The sequence below is a fragment of the Anabrus simplex genome, chromosome X, assembly GCF_040414725.1.
Source record: "Anabrus simplex isolate iqAnaSimp1 chromosome X, ASM4041472v1, whole genome shotgun sequence".
NCBI classification, from domain to species: Eukaryota; Metazoa; Arthropoda; class Insecta; order Orthoptera; family Tettigoniidae; genus Anabrus; species Anabrus simplex.
This window is the reverse complement of record NC_090279.1, coordinates 183963330-183981969: the sequence shown is the minus strand read 5'-3', so window position 1 is coordinate 183981969 and position 18640 is coordinate 183963330. Positions and strand designations below refer to the sequence as shown.

Sequence of the window (18640 nt, the reverse complement as noted above, 5' to 3'; positions counted from 1 at the left end):
TCGCGTCATAGCAAGTACGCTACGGTGACACTGGCAGAAACCCACAGTGTGTTTGAGTTTGATGCCGAGTTCTTGGTAAGAGCCAATGTAAGCCACTTGCAAATTTAACAACACCTCCTCGCAAAGCCCACATGAATTCAACTGCAAAGTCATCAGTTTGGCCAGCTGATAGAACAACAACGGCACAAGATATCAATTTTTCAATTTTTTTTTTGGCTTTACGTCGCACCGACACAGATAGGTCTTATGGCGACGATGGGAGAGGAGAGGCCTAGAAATGGGAAGGGAGCGGCCGTGGCCTTAATTAAGGTTTATCATTATGACCAACCCTCTAACACTCATACACACGGTTCACGTTTGTTTCTGACCACCCTATATACATATATATAAAAAGCACTTTTGGCCTAAGGAAGTGCACAGATGTAAGAGTTGCCAACACATCGCAGTAAAATTATCATCCAGTGTTGCAAAAATCACCTGATTTTCACCCATAGTATCCTCTCTTCAATAAAAGACTAGAAATAGTTTCCTATTTTAAAATGAACATAAATTCAAGCAAAAATAACCATGACGAGACAAAAGCCACCACGTCCACTACTTAATTTTAACACGATTTTCCATCATAAAATCAAGTGCGGAAATTTAAATATTATTATATTTACTTGCCATATATTAACTTCATCTACATGAGCAACACTCAATGCTTCACTCGCTGAAAAGAAGAGAGTCTTCTGAACAGGGGTGGGGGTGGAGGAATTTGTAAGTTACCAGGAAAAGGGGTGTCCGTCATTGAGGAGAAAATATTGTACAACACATATTGCATTACAAAGTATATCTGTGCTGAATGATACAGTACTTCCTCTTTAAAGGGGAAGAATCGCTGCCCTTGCAGGGCATGGACAGTTTAAAATTTGTGTGAATGTGAGTTTTAAAAGTGCACGTACTTGCAGAGATGCCAACCTTCAAAGGTAGTGGCATGGTCTCTTGCAGATAAAAGAAGGTTGCGTTAAACCAAAACAACGTGTGAAAAAAAACATTCAGTCTGTATAACACTATTACTGTCACTTTTTGTCGTAAAAAAAAAAGGACGAGAGCAATTTGCACTGCCCGTTGTTACATGCATACTCTTAACGTTTTGTTTTATTTTTTAAATTTCTCATAGTGTAGACAACCATTGCATTGAAAAATCACATTTGCATGTTCCACACAACACGTTTCCGTGAAATTTCCGATGGTCCTAGGCATTAAAAGCCTTCTGAGTACTGCTTTCGGTAATACTGATTCGCTTCAGATCGTCTTTCTCGATCACTTGGCTCTTCATTGTTCTTATGTTTACACAACTTCTTCTTATTATTATTTCAGTTTATGTTGTTCTTAACTTTGCCAAAATAAAGGCTTGTACTAAAAAATCCAAACGAAATCCCATGGCGCAATAGTTCCGAAACCGGGCGAGTTGGCCGTGCGTGTAGAGGCGCGCGGCTGTGAGCTTGCATCCGGGAGATAGTAGGTTCGAATCCCACTATCGGCAGCCCTGAAGATGGTTTTCCGTGGTATCCCATTTTCACACCAGGCAAATGCTGGGGCTGTACCTTAATTAAGGCCACGACCGCTTCCTTCCAACTCCTAGGCCTTTGCTATCCCATCATCGCCATAAGACCTATCTGCGTCGGTGCGACGTAAAGCCCCTAGCAAAAAAAAAAAAGTTCCGAAGGGCCACGGCCTATCAAGTGACCACTGCTCAGCCTGAAGGCCTGCAGATTATGAGGTGTTTTATGGTCGGCATGACGAATCCTCTCAGCTGTTATTTTTTGTTTTCTAGTCTGCAGCCACCATCTCACCATCAGATAGTCTGCGTGTTTACAATTGAGGAGCTAAGTGGACCTTGAACCAGCCCTCAGATCCAGGTAAAAATCCCTGACCTGGCCGCGAATCAAACCTGGGGCCTCTGGGTAGGAGGCAGGCACACTACCCCTATACCATGGGACAGGCATAAATACTTCACAAAATAAATTTGCAGCAAAAGCATGCAATGGAATTAATAATCAGCACCAGCAACTCATTACTAAATCAAAGATAAACAGAAACCAAGATGTGCTTGGAATTTACAAGATGTCAGAGTGGCTGTTAAATGTACAAATGACATTATTTCATAATTTTTTCATGAATTGATTTCTAACACCAAGTCTCCAACATATGAAACTTTTCTTTTCATTTTTTCAGGAGAAATGGAGAATTTTTAAAGAGCACTCTGATTTCGTGAAATCCGTAATAAACAGTACGAATTCCGTATTGCTGCAGTATAAGAGAGAAAATCATAAAAAAAACTGAGGAATATCTATAGTACGTGGCAACTTCGTATTTGTCATTTTTCTGCTTTGTCCTTGAACTTAACATTTAGTAAAAGAAACAGTGGGGTGAAGAAAGCCATGTGTTTCACTTCAGATTTTTAAAAAACTACATCCTACCAAGCAGTTTCCAAGTGGTAAACTTAGTCAGGTTTTCTCCCTACTTTTTTCAATTTATGTTCAAACATATTAACTGTGTATGTTTTTGACTAAAGATACCATTACAAGTTGACCATTTCATGACCGTATCGATGTTTAATCAAGAAGTAAGTATAAATAACCACCTAATCGATACTTTATTAATGCCTCAGGCAAAATTGAATAAAATTAAGATAGATGTTCGTAATGTTTCCTGCTTGGTTAGCATTCGTATTACAAGTTGTCCATTTCATGACCGTATCGATGTTTAATCAAGAAGTAAGTATAAATAACCACCTAATCGATACTTTATTAATGCCTCAGGCAAAATTGAATAAAATTAAGATAGATGTTCGTAATGTTTCCTGCTTGGTTAGCATTCGTATTACAAGTTGTCCATTTCATGACCGTATCGATGTTTAATCAAGAAGTAAGTATAAATAACCACCTAATCGATACTTCTTGATTAAACATTGATACGGTCATGAAATGGACAACTTGTAATACGAATGCTAACCAAGCAGGAAACATTACGAACATCTATCTTAATTTTATTCAATTTTGCCTGAGGCATTAATAAAGTATCGATTAGGTGGTTATTTATACTTACTTCTTGATTAAACATCGATACGGTCATGAAATGGACAACTTGTAATACGAATGCTAACCAAGCAGGAAACATTACGAACATCTATCTTAATTTTATTCAATTTTGCCTGAGGCATTAATAAAGTATCGATTAGGTGGTTACTTATACTTACTTCTTGATTAAACATCGATACGGTCATGAAATGGACAACTTGTAATACGAATGCTAACCAAGCAGGAAACATTACGAACATCTATCTTAATTTTATTCAATTTTGCCTGAGGCATTAATAAAGTATCGATTAGGTGGTTATTTATACTTACTTCTTAAAGATACCATTGCATTTATATGTTTTAACAGGAAAGGGCTATAACGGAAGAAAGATATAGGAATGCTGAGCTCTGGAAAGACAGAGAACGAGATTCAAGAACCGTCACAAAGAGGAGGAGCTAGAGCGAGAGAAGGAATCAGGTATTAGAAACACCAAGATCTGGAAAGACTGCAAAATTAAGATTCCTCACAAAGAGTGGGATCAAAGTCTCTACAAAGGAAGGCAAATGGAGCTTCCAGCTCGCTGGAGAAGTGCCGCTCACTTTTAATGAGCTATGGTTCACTCGTGGATACCTGGAAAAGAACCATTCAAAAGATCCAGGTCGCTCATGAGCTACTCATCCCTAGCATATAAAATGCATGAATTTTTCTAGAGTTTCTAAGTCGTAGAAATCCGAGCCCTACCAATGATTAAAATGATAATTTCAAAAAATGTCCTGTTTTACCAAAGTCACACGACACTGGATATGAAATTTAAGTCCTCCCTTCTCAATATAGCCATGTTTGCAAGTGTCACAGATACCGTATACAGTTTCCCCCCAGTATGACCCCCTGTGGGTAGAGGCGGTGTCCCCTGCCTGTTGGAAGAGGTGACTAAAAGGGGCCGCAGGGTCTCTAAACTTGGGAGTGTGGCTTGGCGACCGCAGGGCCCTCAGTTGAGTACGACATTGCTTCCACTTACTTGCACCACGCTCCTCACTTTCATCTATCCTATCCAACCTCCCATCATCAACTCTTGTTCTTTTCCGACCCCGACGGTATTAGGTTTGCGAATCCTAGGGAGTCTTCCGTTTTCACGCCCTTTGTGGCCATTGTCTTCCTTTGGGCAATTTCTTAATTTTTCAAAGTGTCGGATCCCTTCCATTCTTCTTTCTGATCAGTGTTATATAGAGGATGGTTGTCTAATTGTACTTCCTCTTAAAACACCAATCACCACCACCACTCTCCCCAGTATGAATGGAACAGATGCGTGTGCGTGCGTGTGCGTGCGTGTGCGTGCGTGTGCGTGCGCGCATGCACTGTGAATCTGATTCAGCAAACATTTGTTGCAGAGAGAACATGAAAATTGGCTGACACCACTATGATAAAGAAATGATCCTTCAGGTTTTCCTTCTGCACAAGGCTTTTCTGAACTGTGCACACTCATGAGGTTTGATGCCAATATGTTGCCTTGCATGGATTTTTAATTTAGCAAGTTGCTTTACGTCGCACCGACACATATAGGTCTTATGGCGACGATGGGACAGGAAAGGGCTAGGAGTGGGAAGGAAGCGTCCGTGGCCTTAATTAAGGTACAGCCCCAGCATTTGCTTGGTGTGAAAACGGGAAACCACGTAAAACCATCTTCAGGGCTGCCGTTTAATTTAGCAGCCATATACAAAAGTACTCTCACAGATGGGTGTTACCATGCTGATGCGCTCAGCTGTAGTCGTAAATGTACATACGATGCTGAGATAACAATAGTTATAGAATTAGTTAATATATAGCTTAAGCATACAAGTGGTAGAAAAAGCACTAATAATAATAATAATAATAATAATAATAATAATAATAATAATAATAATAATGACTGAACGATGGAAACGCGCAGTGAGAAGGAACTAGGCCAAGAGAAAAAAATATAGGAACAAGAGAAAACCAAAGGTTAACAATATAAATAAGATATATTTAACAATAAATAAATGAATAATTAAACATTTCACAACAAGATAAATAGATCGCAGACAAGAGTTTGATAGACAGTGAATTATATACAGGAAACCACAGAAGACAAGGAAAATGTGCCACATTTACAATATAGGTTATTAGAAATGCATCAAAAACCGTATGAATAAGTATAAAGCGTACAATGAAGACTGGTAAAAGTCGAATAAAAGGAAGCAAACCTGAAAGAAAATACGAAAAGGAAGGAAAGGGGAATGGAAGTAGGGATTGAACTGGGGAAAGGATTCTCTTCGCCGGGTGTAGTTACGCAGCAGGATCAGTTATTATTATTATTATTATTATTATTATTATTATTATTATTATATTTGCAAAAAGTAACATTGCAGCCCTGAAGATGGTTTTCCGTGGTTTCCCATTTTCACACCAGGCAAATGCCGGGGCTGTACCTTAATTAAGGCCACGGCCGCTTCCTTCCACTTCCTAGGCCTTTCCCATCCCATCGTCGCCGTAAGACATATATGTGTCGGTGCGATGTAAAACAAATAGCAAAAAAAAAAAAAAAGTAACATTGGTCCTAGGAAGCAGATAACATGATTTCGAAATTCCATTGTCCGTAGTACAGTTCGTAATTGACAAGTTTTAGTAGAAATAATGTCTTGCATATGTAATTTTGAAGCCGGAATAAGCTGGCGAAAGCAAAGTTCAATTGGGGCAGATGGCACAAAGAAGAATTTAGTGTCAAAATAACATTATGATAAGTCTTGCTCACCAAATAACCTGAAGAAATAACAGTCCACATGGTAATGACAATATAGAACGTAGCACAGATGTTTTGGTGCTCCAACACTCCGAGACGAAGGGAGGATCAATTTTTAGAGCGGCGGAGTGAGAATATATAGCAGTACAGAAACATCGAGAAAGGTAAAGAAGCGTCATAATCACGTGTCCAATAGAGGTAAGCACCAGCACACACACACACAAGCGGAGAAGGCGATGCGTGGAAAAGATGACGTCAGAGTCACGTGATGAATTGAGTAGACAGACGACAGGTGAGCAGAGCAGTAGAATGAGTGAGGCAGCGGCGGCGTGATCGGAGAAAGAGCAGCATGCGAAGGTAGGGAATATACGTAGTATTAGCAAAGATCGTAACATGGGGCATAAAAAAGTCTATCATCGCTGCGTATCATTAGATGGTGTGAGAAGGTTGATCGAGTGCTGAAGTTTTTGCCACTGAGATCACAGTAGTGCAGCCTATCCCCCATGTGGTTGTTCATGTGTTAAGATAGTTGATACTTGGAACAGACATTCTGACAAATGGTGCACGAAACCTAACAAGATGGTTTGTGGTTCCTTCCATGCATTTTTAACTTCCTCTGCTAAATCATATACCAACTGCTTCAATTTATCAAGTATTTTCTTGCTGCATTCCAGGGAGTTGTCCTTGATTTTGCTTCCTTAATCTGCAATGGAAAATGTGGCACATTAAAGAAAGCATTTCAAAATTTTTGTTTGCAGTCACACGTCACATACTGAGAAGTTCAATCTATGAGTAAAGACAAAAAGCAAGGCTACTCTTTGTCTCCAACTTTATTTAGTTTGTTTATTAATAATGTTAGTTAATTTTTTTTTTTTTTTTTTTTTTTTTTGCTAGCGGCTTTACGTCGCACCGACACAGATAGGTCTTATGGCGACGATGGGATAGGAAAGGCCTAGGAGTTGGAAGGAAGCGGCCGTGGCCTTAATTAAGGTACAGCCCCAGCATTTGCCTGGTGTGAAAATGGGAAACCACGGAAAACCATCTTCAGGGCTGCCGATAGTGGGATTCGAACCTACTATCTCCCGGATGCAAGCTCACAGCCGCGCGCCTCTACGCGCACGGCCAACTCGCCCGGTCGAATGTTAGTTAAAGGTAGACAAAATATGTATAAGACAGACCCTATTACATGACCTCCTCTGACAACAATATAGGACAAAAGATACTCTACATCGTCATTAATGACAGGTACTCGCTTAACTGGAGCTTCTTATCAAGAAAAAGTTCCACCTTAACAATACTTAGTTTATTCTTTAAAATAAAATTAGAGAAACATGTTTCGTCCCTCTTACAAACATCTTCAGCCTCACAACGTATGAAAGTTTATTCATATAGAACATCCTAAAAATAGTAGGACTGCGCATTAATTAGTCTTTGACCATTTTACTAGTAACTCATCGATTCTAGAAAACATAAGACTATCATCATACAGGGAGTTTCAGTGGGATGTCCCACTTTTTAATAAAATCTAGTCTTTGATTGAATAAGAAAGTACCCAAGTTGAAATGAAATGTCATCTCTGGGGGAAATAACGACAGTTACAAGATGTGTTGGAAGTGTCCCCCCACCCCACTCCTCCTCCTGGAGACACATTTTTACCAGCTTAACCATGTTTTTCAGATATACATACGAGGATGTCAACATCGATATTAATTATTTCGGATTGTGTCCGGCTCCATGGCTAAATGGTTAGTATGCTGGCCTTTGGTCACAGGGGTCCCGGGTTCGATTCCCGGCAGGGTCGGGAATTTTAATCATCATTGGTTAATTTCACTGGCAAGGGGGCTGGGTGTATGTGTCGTCTTCATCCTCATCACGACGCGCGTCAAATCGAAAGACCTGCACCTGGTGAGCCGAACATGTCCTCGGACACTCCCGGCACTAAAAGCCATACGCCATTTCATTTCATTTCGGATTGTGATGTTTCTCCGGAGCGCTAGGCAAAGTCCCACAATGATTACGAATAGCGGAGAACTGTTCAAAGCCAGTTATTTAAACACTGTCAGGCATAAAGTCACATCACAATCGAACACATACGAAGGTCCATATTCATGTAGGAGTTGAAGACGAGCAGATTCACTGAAGCAACTTGCCAGCTCCAGGTGATCAGCGTGACACATTCAATATCAGGCACTGTGGTTTCAAATGCCAAAGTAAAATGGAGAATAGCTTGATGATCCAATTATTTTCCTTGGTTGCGGGAAAGTAAGTATATAGATAAATATAATACAATACAGTTCTCTGCTATTCGTAATCATTGTGGGACTTTGCCTAGCGCTGTGTGTGCCTTGCTGCCGCTAAGAGAATTACGCACTGTTTTTCTTTTGAATGACTTGTATTTTACTTCTAAGTTTTACAGTGTCTACCCCCGTTCATTTCCTTTTCATATTGCCCCTTCTACTGATCCTATGCATTGTCTTCCATTTCTTAATCGGCTGATGATGACCTGGACTAGGGTCGAAACCGGCACCATTTCTAATTATTATTAAATGAGAATGTAATTCTCTACATTTCTTATTCTTTGGTACTGAATAGGTGGAATCTCCTTATCAATTATTTCAATTTTAATTGTGACATTTGTACAATACAGTCATCAACAAAACAAATTATACATAAATGATGAAATCAATAAAATATCTCTTTTGTGTCTAAACTGTTCACTTACACTTAGTAAAAACTTTAAAAATAAAATTATTTTCAAATCAAAAAATGAATAAAACCTAATAAGTTAGTCACTATATACTAAAAATTGAAATGATATCTGCTCTGTTCTTGAAAACTTTTCCTTTCCTTAAATCCTTATTTACACCTAGAAAAAGAAACTATTATATTTAAATTTCTAATCTGTAAATCAAATATCTAATTGGTATATTTTATTCCAATAATTGTCAATTAACTTACTGCTATAGTTCTAAGACTTTTCAAATAAATCGGAAGAGGGGAAATATATAACGGTACTAGTCAGTGATGCTAATGTACAATGATGTCTTAGAAGCGCCCAGATTTGTATCGGGTGTGATCTGACATCTCAAGAGTTTACAAATTGGAAGAGGAGAAATTCAGGTTTATATTAAAGGTCTTAGAGCTATAGCAGTAAGTTAATTGACAATTACTGGAATAAAATATACAAATAAGATATATGAATTACAGATTAGAAATTTAAATATGTTTTCCTTTTTTAGGTGTAAATAAGGATTTAAGGAAAGGAGAAGTTTTTAAGAACAGAGCAGATAGCATTTCAAATTTTAGTATATATTGACCAACTAACAAAATAGGTTTTATTTCATTTTATGATTAGAAAATTATTCTATTTTTAAAGTTTTTACTAAATGGCATAATGAGTGTAAGTGAACAGTTTAGACACAAAAGAGATATCTTCACAATTTCAAGATTTATGTATAATTTGTTTTGTTGATGACTGTATTGTACAAATGGCGACTACTGTGTGTGAGTCTGTGATATCCGTGGTGGATAATGGTGTAAGATGCAGTGAAAAATGTGGCAAATGCAGAAGAATAGTAAAAAATGGGATTCTGTGTCGTAAGTGTGATGAATGGTACCATTTTCGTTGTGCAAATATTGTAAATAGGTCTGATATTGAAGAAAGTGAGTGGCTGTGTCCCGAGTGTAAACAAACTGATAGTGATGTAGAACAACAAGAAAGAGAGACTTACGAATCTATGCTTAAGATTTTAGGAATGCTACAAGAAGACCTATGTGCTCTGAAACTTGAAAATGAAAGCTTAAAGGACAGAATAAAGAAACTGGAAGATAAAGAAGACAGTGGAGAAGAAAGATCGCCATGGACGGAAGTGACGCGTAGTCATTTTAGGCCTAATGTTAAAGATGTGGGAGAAACTACGTACAACTTAAAACCGGGAAAAAACTCTTTGCAGTGCCAAAATAGATTTCAGTCATTGCAACAAGTTCCAGAAGAAGACACATCAAGTTTTCCGAATAATTTTAAATCCAGTGGAGGTAACCTACAGAAGAAGAAAACCAACCGGAAGTCAAGATAGCCAAAAATTCATCTCTACGCTGACAGTCAAGGGCGGGGTATGGCAGAAGGCATCAAGGATGAGCTGCATAATCCAGAAACTGAGGTTTTAGGACTAATAAAACCAGGTGCCAAAACTGAAGACGTCCTTTCAAGTTGTGATCCTGTGTTAGAGAAGGACAACTACGTGGTGATTGTGAGTGGTACAAATGACATTGCTGCAAATGAAGGTGAGGAACTAATTACGACCCTCAGAGGTAAGATTTCGAAACTAACTGACTCAAAAGTAATTGTAGTTAATGTGCCACACAGGTATGACCTTATAGAAGACTTGTGTGTGAACAAAGCTGTACATGATGTAAATATAAAAATCAATAGATTAAGTAAGAGTTTTAGAAATGTCTATGTAGTAGATACTTTAGGTCTTGGCAGGCAAATGTTCACTAGGCATGGGTTACATCTGAATGGTAATGGAAAAGCAACTCTCTGTAGACAAATTGCTACAATTATCAACAGAGATTTGCAAACTAATATGCACTTAAGAAAACCCATACCACTAAATTGGCATATACAGGGAAACTTGCCAGAAAACCCAGATCCTTAAATCAAGATCTATGTACAAAGATCTGGGTTCCAGGGACGTTCTCAACTCATGAGTCAAATATTACCCAATTACAACAGTCAAGTTTTAGGGAGGAAGGGGGTCTGAGATTGCTCTTGGTAAACTGGCAGAGTGTAGTAAATAAACAAATAAAATTCAGTACATTGATGGAATCTTATGAGACTGATGTGGTGATAGGAGTAGAACCATGGTTGAGAGAAGGGGTGGGTAATAGAGAAGTATTTCCAGAAGGGTATACAGTCTGTCGTAGAGACCGAGGAGATAAAAAGGGTGGGGGTGGGGGGTGTTTATTCTGGTGAAGGAAACTTATTGTTCACATGAATGGTTTACTGATGAAATGGGATGAAATATTAGGGATAAAAATAGTTTGTGATAATATGAAGGAGGTGGGAAAAATAGGAACATATAGGCCTGGAAGAGAGGAAAGAGACATGGAAATATTTGAGAAAATAATAGATTATACTCATACAAACAATAATGATATGGTAATAATTGGGGGAGATCTAAACTTGCCTGAAGTTGAATGGAATGGAGCTGCAAGTGAAGCCCATGAACAGAAACTGGCAAATAAGTTAATTTGGGAGGGAGGATTTACACAAGTAGTACAAGAACCGACTCGTCTCAACAACTTGCTAGATGTATTTTTGGTTAAACCATGGGAAATTGTTGATAAAATTGAGGTAATTGAAGGAATAGGTGACCATAAGGCTGTAATAATGGATGTAGGACTTGTACCAAAAATGCTTAATAAGAGGGTCACACAAGACAAGAAATTATACAGAAAAACTAAAGTTGATGAATTTGGGACTTACCTTAAATCACAATTCAGTTGTTGGATAAGTGAAGGGAGTAATGTGGATACACTTTGGGCTAAATTTAAAGGAATCATTTGGGAAGGAGAGAAGAGATTTGTATCTGTTAAGAAGGGTAAAATGACCTCAGACCCTGTTTATTATACAAGGGAAATAAGGAAATTAAAAAGGAAATGTAGAATAGTAAACAGGAAAATTAAAGAGGGTACGGAGAATAGAGAAACTAGAAAACAGCTAATGAGGGAACTGAATAGAGTGAAAAAGGAAGCAAAAGAGAAATATATGAATGGCATACTTCAAGAGGGTAATGACCACAAAGGGAAATGGAAAAAGATGTATTCATATATTAGGAATCAAAAAGGAAAAGGAATCCAAATTCCTACAATGGTGGGAGAAGGGGGTGAACACTATTCAACAGATACTGAGAAAGCAAATCTATTTAGTATGAAATTCAGAGATTCAGTAGAAGATTGTCAGGAGTTGGAAACAGTAACAGAAGATAGAGAGGGAGAGACACATAGGGAAACAAGAAGCTTCTCATTCACAAATGAAGATATTTTCAGAGAAATCCAACTGCTTCAGCAAGGAAAAGCAGCAGGAAGTGATCAAATTACTGGGGAGGTATTAAAGACAATGGGGTGGTACATAGTGCCTTATTTAAAATTTCTCTTTGACTATGTCATAAATAATAGTGTAATACCAAAAGAATGGAAGGAATCTATAATAATACCAATTTATAAAGGAAAGGGTGATAAAAGGAAACCAGAGAACTACAGACCAATCAGCCTGACCAGTATAGTTTGTAAAATACTGGAGAGTTTAATAGCAAAGTACATCAGAGGGATATGTGATGATAAAAATTGGTTCATGAGGAGCCAGTATGGATTTAGAAAGAAATTTTCTTGTGAGGCACAACTGGTGGGATTTCAGCAGGACATATCAGATCAGTTGGATTCAGGAGGCCAGTTAGATTGCATAGCCATAGATCTTTCCAAAGTCTTTGATAGAGTGGCACATAGAATATTATTAAAGAAATTGCAGGGAATAGGATTGGACATAAGGGTTATACGTTGGATAAGAACATTTCTAAATTCAAGGGTTCAGAAAGTCAAAGTAGGAAATAATATATCACAGGAAGAGAAAATTTGGAATGGAATCGCACAGAGTAGTATAATCGGTCCACTGCTTTTCTTAATATACACAAATGATTTAGGGAACAATATAACATCAAAAATAAGATTGTATGCAGATGATATAATTGTTTATAGGGAAATAAATAACATTGAGGATTGTTCAGAATTACAAAGGGACCTTGAAAGTATCCAACAGTGGGTTGAAGAAAATAATATGAAGGTTAATGGAGGCAAATCGACTGTTACAACATTTACAAACAGGAGCTTTGAAACTGAATTTGAATATACTTTGGATGAGGTAGTTATCCCAAAATATGGCAAGTGCAAATACTTAGGTGTGAGATTTGAAAGTAATTTGCACTGGAAGGGTCATATTGATGACCTTGTTGGGAAAGCATACAGATCGTTACATGTCATAATGAGGCTACTTAAAGGATGCAACAAAGAATTAAAAGAAAAAAGTTACTTAAGTATGGTTCGTCCATTATTGGAATGTGCAAACAGTGTTTGGGATCCTCACCAAGAATACCTAATAAAAGAAATAGATAGTGTGCAGAGGAAAGCAGCAAGATTTGTAACAGGGGATTTCAGGAGAAACAGTAGTGTATCAGAAATGTTAGAAGAACTTGGGTGGGAAACTTTAAGTAAGAGAAGGGAGAAAACTAGACTTATAGGATTATACAGAGCCTATACAGGAGAAGCAGCATGGGGAGAAATCCGTGAGAGGCTTCAGTTGGAAAATAATTATATTGGCAGAACTGACCACAAGTATAAAATTAGAAGGAATTTTAGCAGAAGCGACTGGGGTAAATTTTCATTCATTGGGAAGGGCGTGAAGGAGAGGAACAGTTTACCAGGGGTAGTGTTTGATCCTTTTCCAAAATCTGTACAGGTATTCAAGAAGAGAAAAAACAGCAACAGGGAAAATAAATGAAATGTTAGAGGGCATTCGACCAGTGCAGGCTATTGTAAATAAAAAATGTGTATTAAAAAAAAAAAAATTAATTCAATCCCCTGGTCCATGGAGTTTGGACAGCCAAAGTAGGGGACTGCCTGTAGGGGTGAAGTACAGTGGGGACTTCGAGGGCCCTGGGACCGCTACGGTAGCTGTGAAGGCCCTTCAGGAACTCTGAAAAGTGGTGGCAAAAGGGGGCTCTGGTTAAGACGCAGCAGGTCGTTATGCTACTTAGGTTCCAAAATGGGTTAAAAAAAAAAGTAAAAAAATGCAATGTAAATTTTAATCTTATACCAGTGCATCTGAAGTAATTCCACATACTGTATATGAGTTGACTATGTCTGTAAGTATAGGAGATATTATAAGTAGAATTTTGTAAACAATATAAATTTATTAAGGATGATCTGTTTGTTTAATAGAAAAAAATTGTTAGCATAAATTGTATATTATTGTATTCTAGAAAAAAAAAAATTCTTCTCTTGTTAATTTAAAATTTAGTGCTTGACAATAATGTATTTTAGTGTACCATTTGCCACCGAGGTAGACACCTCATTTGCAAATAAAGAGACTTTGATTTGATTTGATTTGAAATGTGTCAAGTCCAAGGATTTTGTTTGATGTTTTGCACCGCTGAGGAAGAGAGCAGTTGAACTCTCGAAACATGTATGGTAGATAATTATAATAAAATGTAAAGTATTGACAAGACGGGAAAAGTGTTTCATACAAAATGACTTCATTGTGAGGGTGGGTGTCAATACTCACCAAGATGTCATATTGACTTATCTTCAATTTTAATGTGAAAAGAGCAGGTTAAGAACAAAACAGGAAAAAGACATGGAAAAGAAAGAGACAGAGACACATACAGGTGAATAAAAGACTAGAAACACATAACAAACACAAAAGGAGGAAAGGAGCCTAACAGGTCAATAATATAAGTATCAGAAAGGAACGAACAAGTAATCAGTAAAGTTATATAAAAAAAGACAGGAACAAGATAATAGGATAAATCAGTGGGGGAAGAGGAAGGAACAGAAAGAAGATACACGGACAAATGGGAAACCACAAGAAAACATGACAATTTCCATATATTCATACACTGCCGTCTTCACAGATATCTTAGTCACTGAAGTACCGGTGTTATATTTCATTCCATAATTTCTGATTACTCATTTTACATGATTGGGTAAAATTCAGAATTTCTCATAGACATCTGGAAGTTTGATTTTCAAATGTTCTTTCCAATCTTTATCGTGTCTCTTATCAAATCTTATTGTTCTGCTAAACCATGGGATTACCTGATGTTTCCAAGGTTCTCTCTTCTTGGGAGAATATTTATCAGGTGAATTGTGTAAACTTACAGATCATGTGTAAGAGTACCGGTAATAATCAGTGATGCCACTGTACAATGACATCACAAAAGCGCCCAGACCTGTATCGGTTGTGATCTAACATCTTGAGAGTTTACAAGTTGCTTTCACTTTGCACCGACACAGATAGGTCTTATGGCCACAATGGGACAGGAAAAGTTCAAGGAATGGGAAGGAAGCGGCCGTGGCCTTAATTAAGGTACAGCCCCAGCATTTTCCTGGTGTGAAAATGGGAAACTACAGAAAGCCATTTTCAGGACTACCAACAGCAGGGTTCAAACACTCAATGTATTGGTCACAACAAGGAAACAGGAATTATTTATTGGCTTTTAAACCAGGCATGAAGGCAGGGGCTAGACAGATGGGACATTCTGCTGCCGAAATTGTGCAGGCATTTAACACTACTTGAAAGACAGGGTCACGTGTATGTGGGGAGTATCTCACGGAAGGTACTGAAACCCACAGTGCACAGAGCAGTGGCCGACCACGGATGTTTAATGATCGTGATCAGCAGTATCTGGTTGGAATAGTCTGTAGAAAAAAGACAAGCAGTGGTGGTGATTACTGTTTTAAGAGGAAGTACAACTAGGCAACCATAACAATAATCAGAGAGAAAAAATGGAAGTGATCCGACACAAAATGAAGGTATTGGCCAAAGGAAGACAAGGGCCACGAAGTGTGTGAAAATGAACGACTCCCTAGGCCTTAAGTGCTCTAATACCGTTGGGATCGGAAAAGGACAAGAGTTGACCAATAGGACAGATGAAAGTGACGAGCAAAAAACCGATAAGCCACACTGGCTCAAATTACATCCGCACTTAATACAAGATGACCAAACATATATCCAGCAGGTCAGTGAAGTATTCTTTAGTCCCCATTGGGCATAGGAGCAGAAGACTGACCAAACTGTCCTTGCTAACACCACAACATCAGGCACAGATTCTCACCTGGGAGCGGGATGTAGCTAAATGGATCCTGGAGGATTGGTGACTGTGACATGTTTCAATGAATTCCAGTTGTTTTGAGCTGATGGTACAGTTCAGGTGAACACAGGCCTCGTGAAGCCATAGACCCCAGGTGTTCGAACAGGCTTGAGGTGGCTCAATAATGGTGTGGGGTGTGTTCACACATCATAGGTTAGATCCACTGGTCCACCTGCACGTGATTGACCAGTGACCATGTTATTGGTTTTACGTTCCACTAACTACTTTTACAGTTTTTGGAGACGCTGAGGTGCTGGAATTTAGCCCCGCAGAAGTCCTTTTACGTGCCAGTAAATCTACCGATACGAGGCTGTCGTATTTGAGCACCTTCAAATACCACCTGACTGAGCCAGGATTGAACTTGCAAAGCTGGGGTCAGAAGGCCAGCGACTCAACCGTCTGAGCCACTCAGCCCAGTCCAGTAACCATGATGGTGAACTGCTTGGTGCAGCCTTCAAGGACTTCACATACCCCAACAATGATGGGATATTTTAGCAGGATAATGCACTATGTTATCAGGGCCAAACTGTCCAGAATTGGTTCAAGGAGACTTTTAACAATTCCTGTGGCCACCTCGCTCACCCAATATGAAACCCACAGAGCATTTACGGGAAATGGTGGAGAGGTCCCATTTGCACCCAAGATCCTGCACATACAAATAGCAGGAAGCTGTGGGTAGCCGTCCATACAGCATAGGTCAACATCTCTTCACAAGTGTTTTTCCCACTTGTGGATTCAATGCCATTATGAGTTGGTGCACTTTGCCAGGCCAGAGGAAGGCCTACCCAATACTAAACCCCTGCCTCATGTTGCTGATATGGCAGTGTATGCCCTTAGGTCAAAAACATGTAAGACACGAGACAGATAATCAAGTAAAACTACATATACGAGGGCAAGTCAATAAGTATCTGCAATTTTGCTCTAATTGTCTTCAGTTTGGCTCTATGGCATTGTGTGCTCACCAACCGCTAGATTGCGCCGTTGTCTATGTCTGTAGTAGGTTTCAGCGTTATCAGATCAGTACAGCTTGCGCTGTTGTGATGTAAAGATGGCTGTGCCACTCTCTGTCTGCACCAAGGAAGAACAGCGTTCTGTAATCCGTTTTTGGTGGTCTGAGGGTGTACCAGGAGCGGTAATTCACAGAACCGTCACTTGTCTGTTATACAGGAACATATAACGCACTTGTTCAATACTGACATCAGTTACAGCTGCAGATGGACACCCGGATCTTTCATCATCCTTCACGCTCGTGCACCCTCTTTTGAATTGTTCAATCCACTGGTAAACACTTTGCTGCGGCAAAACATTGTCCCCGTATTGTGCTGAAAGTCTTCTATGAATTATCTCTCCTGGTACACCCTCAGACCATAAAAAACGGATTATGGAACGCTGTTCTTCCTTGGTGCAAACAGAAAGTGGTGCTGCCGTCTTTATGTCGCAACAGCGCAAGCTGTACCGATCTGATAAAGCTGAAACCTACCACAGACATAGACAACGGTGCCATCTAGTAGCTGGTGCACACACAACGCCATAGTGTCAATCTAAAGACAATTGGAGCAAAATTGCAGATACTTACTGAGTTGCCTACGTAGATTCGAAACAGAAAAATTCTGGGTGGGATTGTCAAAAATCTGGTAGTGCATAGGTAAGTGGAAGAATAAGCATTTCTCTTACCTGGTAAGATGTGCCTTCCATTGGTTTCTTCTCGTTTTTCATTATGCCCCTGAGTGCTAGCTTTAATACCCAACACGTGTACAGAGGCGTGCAAGGTTGATACGCACAACAGCTAGTCAATGCCCAAGAATTTGCACGTGAGTTCGTACACCTCTCTTCTCGACAAAGCCGCGCCCACAAGTATGACAGGTGTACGGTCTTTCTCCGGTGTGAAAGGAGCGGATGTGAGCCTGCAACTGCCGACTTGAACGGAAACACTTCTCTTCTTCACATGTGTCACACTTGTACGGTTTCTCTTTTGTGTGTGTCCTGAGATGAACTATGAGTCCATTATTGTCCATGAAGTCTTTACCACAAAAATTACAGTGAAAAGTTCTTTTACCGGTGTGCCACTCCATATGACGCTTAAGGGCATACGCCATCAAATATTCTTTCCCGCACATGTCGCACTTGTGAGCCTTTTGTCCTAGGTGTCGCTTAATGTGAAACCTTAAATCCGCACGTCTGAGGAACCGTTTCTCACAGATCGTACACTGTTGGGGTCTGTCTGTCTTGTGTCTCCTGGCAGTGTGGTTAGCGAGTGCTGCCGGGCTCCTGAACATCATACCGCAAGTATTGCAGATGTGTGGTCGTTCTCCTTTATGTATATTCATATGGAAAGACAGGTAGAACTTGTTGAAACTCTTTCCGCAAAAACTACATAAAACTGGTTCATGAGTCACCATGTGTCGCTTGAACGTCTTCCAAGTTGGATAATTCCTCATACACATATCACACTTGAATGGCTTCGGACAACACACGTGAGCTTTCAATTGCTTGCAGGTGTGGAATGATTCCCCACAACGTTTACAGAAGATGTCCTTGTTCAGCAAAGAGACTGTGTCGACACGTATCGTTATGTCCCCTGTGCCACCTGTAAACATCCACAAGGAATCTTTTTAGATTGTAGACTAGAATTATGTTAATACAGTATTTATTGCCTCAGCCATATACGAGGGCTATATTTTTTTTCAACCTCCAATCGGTCGCTAAATTAAAACCACAGTGAGAATCCGATGATGTGTTGTGCAGTGTCTCTGGTATGCCTGTCGACTGCATCAGGACACATTTGTTAGTTCTGAGCGCGCAGTGAGCAAGTAAACATGCCTAGGACAACAGAGTCTCTCCCGCCAAGTGTGAAGTGCGTGCTGTCATTCGATTTCTTCATGCTGAGGGG

General features: G+C 39.3%; 1 protein-coding gene across 2 annotated transcripts in view; it reads right to left on the bottom strand.

Annotated features, from left to right (window-relative positions):
- Window positions 1-5647: 5647 nt before the first annotated feature.
- Window positions 5648-18640, bottom strand: part of LOC136885876 (gastrula zinc finger protein XlCGF57.1) — a 67922-nt gene continuing 54929 nt past the window's right edge. The window contains exons 5-6 of one of the 2 annotated variants that reach the window (XM_067158555.2): window positions 17425-18337; window positions 5648-6527 (exon numbers count right to left, since the gene is read on the bottom strand). In XM_067158555.2, coding sequence (XP_067014656.2) covers window positions 17541-18337 — 797 coding nt within the window. In that variant the 3' untranslated portion in view covers window positions 5648-6527; window positions 17425-17540. The remainder of the gene's footprint in view (window positions 6528-17424; window positions 18338-18640) is intronic. The other variant, XM_067158558.2, reaches the window with a different exon arrangement.